This window comes from Myotis davidii, unplaced genomic scaffold (genome assembly GCF_000327345.1).
Source record: "Myotis davidii unplaced genomic scaffold, ASM32734v1 scaffold194, whole genome shotgun sequence".
NCBI classification, from domain to species: Eukaryota; Metazoa; Chordata; class Mammalia; order Chiroptera; family Vespertilionidae; genus Myotis; species Myotis davidii.
Genome location: NW_006286673.1, coordinates 1,555,820 through 1,567,914, shown reverse-complemented (window position 1 = coordinate 1,567,914; position 12,095 = coordinate 1,555,820). Strand labels below are relative to the sequence as shown.

Here is a 12,095-nt window from a genome sequence, read left to right as displayed (position 1 = left end):
CCCTCCTCTCCCCTCCACTCCCCACCAGTTCTGAGTGGAGACTAAATCTCTCTGTTGGAAGTGGGTTAAGCAGGAAGGACTTGGGTACCTAACTGTACTCAGTCCCAGAGAACAGAAAGGCAGCTGAGGCGGATGTGTTTAGGACACAGTGGGGCTGTCTGAACCACAGGGGACAGGGGCGCATGGATGCCCCTGCCTGGAGCATCGAGGGGTCTCCAGTGAAAACGCTTCCTCGGCGGGTGGTGGGCCTTCTCTGACTCTCATGAATGTCACTTGCAGGCCAGCCGCATGGGGGTGGAGGCCGTGGTCGCCCTCCTGCAGGCCACGCCAGAGACCCCGGCCTGCGTGGTGTCGCTGAACGGGAACCAGGCTGTGCGCCTGCCCCTGATGGAATGCGTGCAGATGGTGAGCTGGGGAAGGGGCGTGCAGGCACAGCAGGCACCTTGTTCCTGGTCTGTGGCTGCCAAGCGCAGGGGAGTTAGATGACCTTCACCAGGACGTGTGGCGCTGCCCTGTGGGCATGGCAGCTGGCTCCGTATCACCCAGACTGGTTGCTTGTCTCAATTCTGAGCTCATTTTTACGGGAGGTTAAGCTGTAAGGAAGATTGTGCTGGGAGGGTCCTTGGGAGTGGCTGGGAGGAATCGGGGGGCGTGGGGGCGCGGGGCTGCCCAGGGCCTCCTTAGCTCCTCAGATTTCAGCTGCTCCTTCCATCCTGTTCCCAAGGACGTTGACTTTGTCGGGTGACCCTGGCCTGGCTAATTCAGGGGCCATTCCTCCAGGGCCAGGCTGTAATTCCCCACCTGAGTCCACAAGGGGAGGTGGCAGTGAGGTGCATTAGAAACTGTTCTTATCTTTCATTTCTCAAAGTCTGTTCATGACTGTCGTCCTACCTGGTCTTTCCCAGCAGCTCTGAAGTACATGCGTTTGATAACATACAGAGGGGTGATTATGTAACGCAGTCATGGGGCTTGTTGGAAGTTACCTTAGACACGTCACTTCAAAGCCTGTGGGAGGGAATTAAGCTGTGTGTCTATGTTTGTTATGTATGTATGTGTCCAAAGGTATTTTTTGTTTAAGCATATGTATGTCTATATGTGTTTGCATGTGTGTCTCTGTGTGTGCATACATATGTATTTTTATCTTAGGCATGTATGCCTGGACATGTTTGCATGTGAGTGTGTTCATATGTGTACATGAGTGCATGTGCATGTGTGTTTGTATGTGAGGATGTTCGTGTGTGTGTACATGTATTTGCGTGCATGTCTGTGAGAGAGTGAGATAATGCGTCTGTCCCTTCAGAGATAAACATGTAGGTACAATCTGGCTTGTCCTCCAAATGACCCTACATTACGGTAAACTAGCCAGATGGCTCACAAAAGCCACAGTGAGCCCTTCATTGGCACCTGCTGTGTGCCAGGTGTTTTCTTAAGAGCCTGGTGTGTTTTATAAAATGATTTTTTAAATTGATTTTCAGAGAGAGAGAGAAACATCAATGTGAGAGAGAAATATGGATCCAATCCGTTGCCTCCGCACATGACCTGCCTGGGGATCGAACCCACACCTTTTGGTGTATGGGAGGAGGCTCCAACTGAGCCACAGTGGCCAGGGCAAACTTGGCATGTTTTATAGCCACAGATGACACTAGAGATAGGGGGTGTTCTCCTTATTGTACAGATGGGGAAACCAAATAAATAACTTACCCGATATCCTCGGGTTGAAGGTCCTACTTGGGTGTGTCGTCTGCACGCCTTTCCCTTTGCCTGCGGAGACCCCATCCGGGTCCCCAGCTCCCAGGTCCTGTTGACTTTTTCCTTCCCAGAATCCACCTGCGAATTTGTCAGGACCTTATGCGAGAGATGTATTTCCTTCTGCCTCTGCTCTCATAGAGCAAAATCCCGAAGATCTCAGGACCTCTGCCTGGGGTGGCCGGCGGTGCCCCCTCATCCTCCTCAATGATGTGGCCTGAGCTAGTGGCCCCAGTGTCTCCCTCACAGCCGGGCAGTGCCAGGCCAGCTGCGGCCCACTGTGGATCCGCCCCAGGTTGCTGGCCCGCAGAGGTGGGACGTGACGGGGACGAGGTGGAGGCACCGAGCTGGGCAACAGGCTGCACTGAGTCCTGACCCTGCTGTCTTCCTCTTTCATCTCTTTCAAGACCCAGGGCGTCCAGAAGGCGATGGATGAGAGGAGATTCAGCAACGCCGTGCAGCTCCGAGGAAGGTGACTCTGAGGGGGACTCTGTCCTGGAACGTGTGCTGTTGGCCTGGCCCTTCCTTAGGCCTGGGAAGTTATCCGCTCAGAAGGCCCGTGGGGTTATTCATTCAGAAGGCCCCACGAGGTGTGCTTGTCCGGTCCCACTGTGAGAAGGCAGAATGAAGATGGCAAGCAGGCGCCATTGCTCTTCACCCAGGTTGAGGGCCTGGACGAATAGTTAGCAGGGGAAGGTTTATTTCTTTGTTTATTTTGGGCAGGGGGTCATCGAATGTAATAAGATTAAGATAGGAAGTAGCAAGTGGGTAGAGTGTTGGCAAAGAAACCTGAGAAGCACTGGGCGCCTTTGTCCCTTAGCCCAGTTACATGATGTATATGCCCCACATACCGTGTCCCCCCCGAGGGCAGCAGGACCCAGGTACCCCCAAGGGACAGGACAGCATTTGCAGACTGCTTGCTCCCTGCACCACTGTTCTCTGCGCCCTGCTTCCCTGCACCTTCTAAATTTGTTTCAACAGAGTCATTCTCTTCTAGGAGCTTTGAGGGCAACCTCAACATCTACAAGCAGCTCGCCATCAAGAAGCCAGACTCCCAGATCACCAAGGTGGGTGATGGCTGCCTGCCGGCTCCCAGGGGTGTTCCTGACGGTTCCCGCTGACCCGGGTCCCCTGCCACCTCCCTGCACTTGGCCAGTCACTCCTGGCACCTGGTGCTTGGCAGGGCCCCCTCCCAGGGGTGCATGGAGCAGTGACACAGCTGTGACAGGTGCGGTGTGCCCCCTGTCTTACAGAGTGGCTTCAACGTGGCCGTCATCAACGTGGGCGCGCCGGCTGCCGGGATGAACGCGGCCGTGCGCTCGGCTGTGCGGGTTGGCATCTCAGAAGGACACAAGATGTTTGCCATCTATGATGGCTTCGAGGGCTTTGCCAAAGGCCAGGTGGGTCCCTCCGGAGGTGCCCAGTGGAGTGATGTCTTCAATGGGAAAGTCATGGGCAAGTGGGGGACCTCAGGCCCCACCAGGAACACAGCAACTGTGTATCTTTTTAAATGTGATTTTATTGATTTTAGAGAGAGAGAGGGAGAGAGAGAGAGAAACATCAGTCAGCTGCCTCTCACACCTGTCCTGACCGGGGGTCAAACCCACAACCTTTCGGTGCACAGGATGGCACTCAACCAACTGAGCCACAGCAGCCAGGACACAGTACCTGCTTTTAAAGGAGAACTTCTGCTCTAGGGTCCCATCCTAAGGAAGGGTCTTTCTACTCCTGTGAGACTGACATGTGCTTGCTCGTGTAGGTCTCACAGTAAATCTGAGATATCGTCCCCATTTTCCTTGAGAGAAAACTGGACAGAGACAGTAACTTGACCGCGGTTGCACTCTCAACTCGGTGCGTCCTGTCCACAGGGTTAGTTCACCTGGTCACTTGGCGACTATTTACTGAGTTCTCATGCTGTGGAATTAAGTTTGTGAAGAAAGCAGACAAAACCACTGCTTCCGTGGAGCTTTCATCTTAGGGAGAGAGGTGAAGGTAAGTGAAAATAGACCGTGCAAGTGTAGAGCAGGTGAGGAAGTGCTACAGGGGCCACACAGAGGGGCTGGATGAGCCCTGGGGCAGGGGTGGGCATATCTGCAGCTGGGAGGGGTCTCAGATGAAGGGCTGAGCAGGTGCTGTCCCAGGCAGGCAGGACAGTGCAAAGGCCTGAGGGGCTCAGAGGTGGGAGGGGCTAATGGGATGCAGCAGGAGAGCAGGTTGGGGTGAGGTGGGGAGGAGACGGGCCAGGTCCTTCATAGGAACTGTAAGGAGTTTGGCTTTTATTCTGAGAAGACGGGTTTTGAGCAGGGGCCTGGCACGTACAGACTGTGGGGCAGGAGTGGGAAGCGGGAGACTGGTTGCGAGGCTTCCACTGTAACCCAGGCAGGAGGTGTGGGGGGCGTGGTCCAATCCGGCCACAGTGGCGTCCATGAGACGTCTTCTAGGGTCTTGGGTGCATTTCGAAGGCAGAGCCAGTAGAATTTGGTCCCTAAATATGCACAGGGGTGAAAAACAGAGGTGAGAATGAGCCTGTTTGTCGCCTGAGTTGCAGCTGATGGACGCGAGGAAATGTAAGAGGCGCTGAGGTGTTCAATGTGTGTCTGGTGGGCATCTCTGGGAAGTGGCCAGTGAGCAGACAGGTCATGGTCCAGGCCTTCAAGAGGCTCGGGCTAAAGATGCGTGTTGGGGACACCGGAATACAGGTGGTGCTTAAAGTAATGGCATGGAGAGGGTGTGAAAGGAAAGGGTTTTGCTGTTGAGAGGAGAGAGGAGAGACCGAGCCCAGGAGATGGGCGTGCGGAGGGAGGGTGCACACACCCAGCTGGCATCATCTATCCTTCTGGTTTTTTAAAAATTTTCATTAAATAAGTTTTTTTAAAAATTTATGTCAATTAAAAACACACGATACTGTTCATTTTTCCTTTAATTCCCAGTGGTAGAATTTGGCCAACTAAAGTGTCAGTCTATTCTACTGATGGAAACGAAGCTGCGGGGATGCCCCGGGGGCAGGAGGGCTGCCGTCGCCGACGGCTCTGTGTGACTCCCTCGGCATCACGATGGACACCTACAGACAGGCAGCTCGCCCGGGGGTGCCGACCTCTGAGGTGTCTGTAAAACTTGTAATCCCCTTCCTTTCTCACTTGAGCCATCTCATTCCCTGTTTGCATCTTAGATCAAAGAAATCGGCTGGTCGGATGTTGGAGGCTGGACCGGACAAGGCGGCTCCATTCTTGGGACAAAACGGTAATTTCCCTCCTTGATTTGGACCTGCTTTTAGGAGGAAGAAAGGGCCCCATTCTAGAGGAGGAGCTGGGGCCTGTGCTGGGAAGGCTCCGCAGCCTGGCCCCACCCAGGAGGCCCCAGTGGTTAGGGCTGGGGCTGGGACCCACCCTCAAGAAGAGACCCTGTGCTCCCAAGTCTCTCCTGGGCCCGGATAGAGGAAGCCGGAGGCCAGCGGGAATCTACCTCAGTGGAGGTGATGAGGATGAGGGACATCACTGAGCTGCAGGGACCGTGTGTGTAGACCATGATCAGAGCAGGTGGACAGTGGCTTAGTGCCTGGGTACTGAGCTGAGTGGCACCCACACTGGAGGCCAGTCCCAACATGTTTCTGAATCAGGAAGCCTCTGTTTCTCACCATAGCTGCTGGTAGCATATGCATTTTAACAAGGCACCGTTTGCTTTATGTGCCGTCCTGGCAAAGCTCTGGGTGAGCTGGCAGCCCCTCCTGACGATGCTTCGAGAGCTTTATCTTAGACGCTGGGAGGACCCTTGCCATGACACACGCCTGCTGGGTGCCCTGACTGCCCAGGCCTGGATATGTTTTCCATGCAGCTGCTTCTTAGTCTACCAACAGCACCGGCACAGTGTCTTCCAGGCTGCAAAATGGAACGGCTGGGCTGGTGTTGGGGGGCTCTTGGGAAGAGTCTGTCATTTGCCTGACTTGGCTGTGTGTGAAACAGGTGATAAATGGGAGTGCAAATATGAGTGGGTGTGACTTTAAAGGAGATGAAGTTGGACAAAGTATAAAACTGGAAGTTTCCCTTTAAATGATATTTGTTGTGAATATTTGCAAGTTATTAGGGTGTGTTTTTTTTTTTCTCATGAGGCTGCAGAATTCTTTTGAGGTGAAGCTCCTGGACAGCTGGGAAGCTTCTCCCTGTTTTCTTTTGAAAATACACTCCTTAGGGACTTGCTCCCTGGCCACCCTGCCATGGGTTGCTCCCCCACGCAGTTGCCCCCCAGCCACAGGGAGGAGGGAGCTGGCTCCCACTGCAGGTGCCTCCCAGCGCCACCTGGAGCCGGGGCAGGCGGCCCTGAGGGTGCTGGTGGTGCCTGGTCCACCCTGTGAGCCTGTCTGGCCTCATCTCTCCTGATCTGTTTTCAGGATCCTCCCTGCGAAGTACTTGGAAGACATTGCTGCACAGATGCGCACCCACAGCATCAACGCGCTGCTCATCATTGGGGGGTTTGAGGTACGTCACCGGCTCCGTTCCCGGTTGGCTCTTCCACCCGTAGGCTTGAGTGGTGGCCCGTGCCGGCTCCACCAAGCTCCCCACCGAACAGGGTCATAGCGCCCCAGGCCCAACTGCCACTGGACAACTGTGAGGCAGCGCGTAGCAGGTGGTGGGACTCACCCAGCGGGAGGCGACCCTGACTCCGGGACGGGCCCATCTGTCCTGTGAGTTCTGGTGCCTTCCAGGTCAACAGGAATGAGTCTCCCCTGAGGCTGCAGTCCATGGCCATCCAGAGAGGAAGGAGGTTATGTGGCCAGCTCATTTGTTTTATCCCATATTGGACTGTAGGCCTTAATTTTTTTTCCTTTTTAAAACATAGATTTTCATTTATTTTAGAGAGGAAGGGAGATATGATAAGAGAGAATCATTGATCGGCTGCCTCCTGCACACCCCACCTGGGCATGTGCCCTGACCGGGAATAGAATGGTGACCTCCTGGTTCACAGGTCGACACTCAACCATTGAGCCATGCCAGTCGGCATTTTTTTTCTTCTATTCAACCAAGATCAGTTGATGGTTTCCTTTCAAGAAAATGCAAGAGTCTCAACTACCGAGACACTTGCCAATGAGAGACTTGGTCTTACGTCTACATGACGACATCCCCTGGGCCCCTTGGTGCTTAAAGAACTGCTTGTCCCTGTTGTGACCTTCATGTGTTTCCACCTTGACTTCCTAGTGGTCCTCTTGGTGCCCCACTTCTGCCCGCCCCCCAACTGTGCACTCTTGTCCCACAGGGCTACCTGGGGCTGCTGGAACTGTCAGCCGCCCGGGGGAAGCACGAGGAGTTCTGTGTCCCCATGGTCATGGTTCCCGCCACCGTGTCCAACAACGTGCCGGGGTCTGATTTCAGCATCGGTGCCGACACCGCTCTGAACACCATCACTGACGTAAGTCTGTGTGGCAGCAAAGCAGGTGCCGCGGGCCCTCGCTGAGGGCACTGACCGAGGGCGCCTGGCCCGTTTTTATCTACCAGTGCACTAGAGATGCGAGCCGGGTCGGGGGCGTTGGTTTGTTTCCAGAAAAGTATTTTTTAAAAATCTGACCCTCTCCGATCCAGCTCCCAAAGATCTGTCCCACGTCTTTCCCCGGGCTGCGCCGGCACCGTGTCCCTGCGGGACAGAATGGCAGCTCCGACACTTGGCTGCAGTGCTTTGTGATTTGGACGATCATTCAAATTAGTTTTGTGGGGGTTTTTGGCTGAGCCCCATTTACTTCCAGCCGCTGTCACCTAGCTGTGATGAACCTGGGTCCGATGGCCCTGCTTTGATGTTTGAGGACAGAACCTGAGCGAAATATTTTGTAATTTTATTCATTGACCTGAACCCCTCTTTGGCGCTCATTATTCTTTTACCTGAGCCCGTCAGCATCATTCTCCGCATCGTAGATTGGGGATGTTAAGTTACATCTATAGAATATTGGTGCTATTTAAGGTTTTGTTTTGTTTTTTGTTTTTGTTGTTTTGTTTTGTTTTGTTAAATGGCAATAACATAGAAATGTATCCTTATTATTGTATTTGCAAGTCACACTTGGGAAATCCCATGTGAGTTTGCAGATCAGCATCTAACATAGAAAGCTTTTTTTTAAAAAAAAAAAATTCAGTGCCTACATGTTTTCAGTAAATTCTGAAGTTTAGTTTTCCTTCTGAGACCTAGGTCTTGTGAATGATTTTCTAAGATTTTTTCCCCCTTAAACCCATGGCATCCGTTTTGTTTCTAGTGCTGGTAAATAAAAAGAAATGCTTTTAAAATAAAATTCACTGATAAGTAATGCTTACTGCTTGTCTGAGAGCTTCCTAAACTTTCTGCGATCTGTTTACTAAAAAGCCCGCCCTGTGTCGCCGTGTCCTCGCGCTGGAGGCCCGAGCTGTGTGTGCGTGCCCCTAACTGCTTGCTGGCCCTGCTCCTGCTGCCTGTGACTCCCTGCTGCTTCCCCTGCTCCGACTAGTCCTCTCCTCGCGGATCTCCCAGCTGTGAATCGCAAGGTCCTGTCTGTCCTGTGGGGTGGGCTGGGTTTGATCAGCGTTTCTGCCGGTCTTGCCAAGGCTGGCCTCTTTTCCTTGTGGTATCTGATACCCACTTTAGGCACCCACACAGGACTCTCCGGCTTTGTAATTCCAGGCTCCTTTGCTACAAAGAATCCCCCGCCCCCACCCAGATTATGAGGGAGTAATACTTACATGTATGTTGTTGAAAATGTGGAACCAACCGTAGCCGGTTTGGCTCAGAGAATGGAGTGTCAGTCCGTGGACTGAAGGGTCCCGGTGTCAATTCCAATCACGGGCACATATCTAGGTTGTAGGCTTGATTCCCGGCCTTGGTGACGGGCCAGGCCGCCTTTGCCAGGTGAGCCAGGTGGTCTCGGTGGTGCCACGGTTCTGGTTCTGGTTGGTGATCTGGGACGATGGGAAGGCAGGATGCCCCCCTCGTGGGTCTGCTCAGGGTACCTGGGGCTGTACAGACCAAGGGATGGACACAGTGTGTAGAAACTGCTGTTTCTTCCAGCGTTCTGTTTGTTAAAGCCAAAATGAGGTTGAGTCCTTCTCAGGAGGTTTGGATTCAGGCCCAGAATGCCAAAGGTGCTCAAGGTGAGAAACCCAGAGGGTCTCAGGTTATCAGCTGTTGTGTCTCTGCATATTGAGTCATCGTCCTCACAGCCATTCTCTCTTGCCAGCACTTAGCTCACAGGTGCGTCGCGGGAACCTGCTCTCAGTGCACTTACCCGTCAGAAAGGGGCCAGGTGTCTGGGCCAGAGCTGTGGCTTCGGGCTTTCCAATGGGTGCTGTCCACCCCAAGAGCCAGACACTGTTCAGCCAGAACACAGTGCCGTGTGCTGAGCTCTGTGCAGCCGTGTAGGTCGTGGAGGCAGCCTCAGCCACAGCCCTGCTGACAGCTGGAATTGTGAGGGAAGAGATCGGAACCAGGCTTGTTTCCCTATAAATCCATCCCGTCTCTTTTCTCGGAGTAGACAGCTCCAGTGTTGGGGTCACTTCATGCCATTGTCACGTGTCTCCCCTCGGACCCTGAGGCAACACAGCGGGGGTGGGTGATGACATAGCAGCTGTCAGGCAGGTGAGTGACCCCCTCACCTTCCTCTTGGCTCCCTGGACTAAACCCCCGCAGGCCCACCATCCACTCACTCCCAGGCCACAGGTGACTCGTTTCAGAGAACCATGGGACAGCAGGGTCCCGGCGTGCCTCCCACGTGGCGTTCCTGCTGTGCGCACTGGCCGCACGAGGGGGATAAATAGCAACCATCAAGGGACTGTTGGCCCACACATGTCCACCAAACGCTGGCTGTGTTGGAGCTCCGTGGACGCGGGGATGGTGGACAGTGGACCTATGTAGTAATGAACTGCTTTGTCAACACTGGAGGCAGGTGATCCAAATCTGCATGTCCCCAAGAACAGCTTGCTTTTTCGACATCAGAGCCATACACTTTCTCCTTGGGGTCCCAGAGCGACCTGGGGCTCGGGCTCCTCCATGCTGCTTGTGTAAGCACTGCTAAGGGCCATGCGGGGGCAGTCCCCCTGCACAGGGCAGAGGACAGGACATGGCCACGTGGTGGCCACCTCACTGATGGGGGTCATTTGCAGAGTCTTAACGGGCAGGGCCTCGCCCCACTCCCTGTGGGAGGTCCCCAGACTGGCCAGGCCCTAATTGGTTTGCCTCCCCTTGGAGATGCCTAGAAAGGCCAGCTGTTCGCCCACCACTAACCCCAACGCCGCATCGGCCCTGCTTTGCTGCCTCCTGCTTGCGTCCGTGCTGGGCAGTGAGCACCCTGCCAAGGCCAGCACCCCACACCCCCTGCACTGGTTGTCCCTGTGCCGAGGCCTGTGCCCGGCCCGGTCAGGTTGCCCTGCGCCCGCACAGCACTGGCCGTAGTTCTGTCCCCATTGACACGCATGAGGAGCTCGCCCGCCTGCGCATGGCAGGTGAGGTGCCCGCCGCCTGCCGGCCCCCTCACTGCTGCTTCAGGCTTCCCAGAGCTCAATCACGTTCGCGCAGGCACGGGGCAGCCACCAGGAGTTCTGCATCCCCATTTGCATCCTGCCTGCCACCATCAGCAACAGTGTCCCAGGCACAGACCTGAGCCTGGCCTGTGACACTGCCCTGGACTCGCTGGTGGAGGTAAGGACTCTCCTGGGGCTGCTTCCCGGATGCCCTCCTCCCCGGGAGCACTGCCACCGGGATGAACTCAAGTGGAAACTGAGAGGGGAGATCTGGCCAGCCTCCCGAATGAAGGAGCCACATTTATGATCACTCCCTTTTGTTCCATTAGTGGGAGGTTACGTCACACTTTCCATGACAGGGCGGTTTTCCCACCTTCATCTCTGTAGATGCTCTGGCACCCCAGTTCTGTCCCTGGGATGATGCCCCTTCCCGAGCTCCAACCCGCCCGGTGCCCACTCAGTGTCAGGCCCTGGTCATTGTCAGATGTACGCGGCTGGTGAGTGGGCACAGGCCTCTGCTGTGGGCGTGGTCCTCTCCCTGTGGGGCCATGACGGTGACCGCCTGGCAGTGGCACCGGCACCTCCTTCAGACCATCACGTCTGGTGAAAGCCCTGACTCTGTTTCAGGGCCCCGCTGAGTGGCACAGCCCCTGTGAGGCCGAATGAGGATGCGGGGAGAGGACAGGAAGGGCTGGCATTAGGCCCACTCCCCGGAGTTTCTTGCTCTCGAACTGATGGGCACGTCTGAGCTTCTTGCTCCTTTTCTCACAAAGCTGTGGCGGGAGGTGGGCTTGCCCGCAGCCTCCAGCAGGGGGATGGCCTCGATCCCAAGCCGGAGGCTCCAACGGGCCTTGCAGTTGCTGCTTTCAGGAAAAATTCTCTCATAGGCAGACCCTTAGAGCAGCCACTGGCCACCCTTGGAGAAGTCACTGGGTGCTGGTGGCTGCGGGTGCCCCCTTCATGCCTCTGCGGGCACCGTCAGCATCTCCCACTCCCATCCCACTTCTGCCCTCAGCTGCACCTACATGTCACCCAGCTTTGCCACCGGTGTGCGCTTTGCGGGGGGAACCCTCCTGGCCCTGGCCAGCCTGGTCTGGACCCCAAGTCCAGCCTACGTAGGCTCCTCCTCCTGGGAGCCCAAGTCATGGGAGGCTACCTCCTTGCCCGTTAACGGGACAGGACTGACAAAGCCACAAATCCAGAGTCCTTTCTATCTTGCACCATTCCAAGTGCCACTTTATCCTTTCACATTCGACTTGCATTTTCATAAGCCCAGTGTGGTGCAACGTTAGTGGCATTGGAACTTTCACGTGGGGTTTTTCCTCCTGTGGGACAGGACCCAAAGATTTCTCTCGGAGAATCATCTGTCAGCCACTGGAGGGGGTCAAGGTTCACCAGAGGCCGGAGGGGCTGGTGGAGCTGGTGGGGCGTCTGGGCCAGGCGGGGGCATCTGCCCTCCCTGATTCCTTCCTCTCACCCAGAGCCAGCCCCTCCCCACCACGTGCCACCCCCTCACTTGTCAGGACTGCTTTTAGTAACTGAGACTGGCTGGAATACCGTACTATTTTTAGAAGAAAGGAATTTGGACCCTCAGACACAACCAAGGTGATGCGGAGGGAGGAGTTAGGAACGGCGTGCCTAAGCTGCAAGCAGCGGCGGAGGGTGCTGGCCAGCGGCCACTGCTGACCCTGTGGCTCACAGAGAGCGGGGTCTTGGCTCACGGCCGGGGCCACTCGGGCGCCTGACCTTTGCGGGGTTGGTGCAGAGATGCACATGTTCCTACTGGCCTCACAGGGGAGCCGCTTTGTGGGCATGTTCTTCTGCCAGTCGGTGGCTGTAACCTGCTCCCAGCATCGGGGACAAGGATCTCCACCTTAGGAGGCCCCC

The 12,095-nt window shown here is 55.4% G+C and overlaps 1 protein-coding gene across 1 annotated transcript in view; it reads left to right on the top strand.

Moving 5' to 3' along the window:
* PFKP (phosphofructokinase, platelet) overlaps window positions 1-12,095 on the top strand; it is a 63,772-nt gene that overhangs the window by 43,105 nt on the left and 8,572 nt on the right. The window contains exons 10-16 of the mRNA XM_006758149.2: window positions 280-405; window positions 2,154-2,218; window positions 2,744-2,813; window positions 3,000-3,146; window positions 4,916-4,986; window positions 6,131-6,218; window positions 6,994-7,146. Of these exons, the coding sequence (XP_006758212.1) occupies window positions 280-405; window positions 2,154-2,218; window positions 2,744-2,813; window positions 3,000-3,146; window positions 4,916-4,986; window positions 6,131-6,218; window positions 6,994-7,146 (720 nt within the window). The remainder of the gene's footprint in view (window positions 1-279; window positions 406-2,153; window positions 2,219-2,743; window positions 2,814-2,999; window positions 3,147-4,915; window positions 4,987-6,130; window positions 6,219-6,993; window positions 7,147-12,095) is intronic.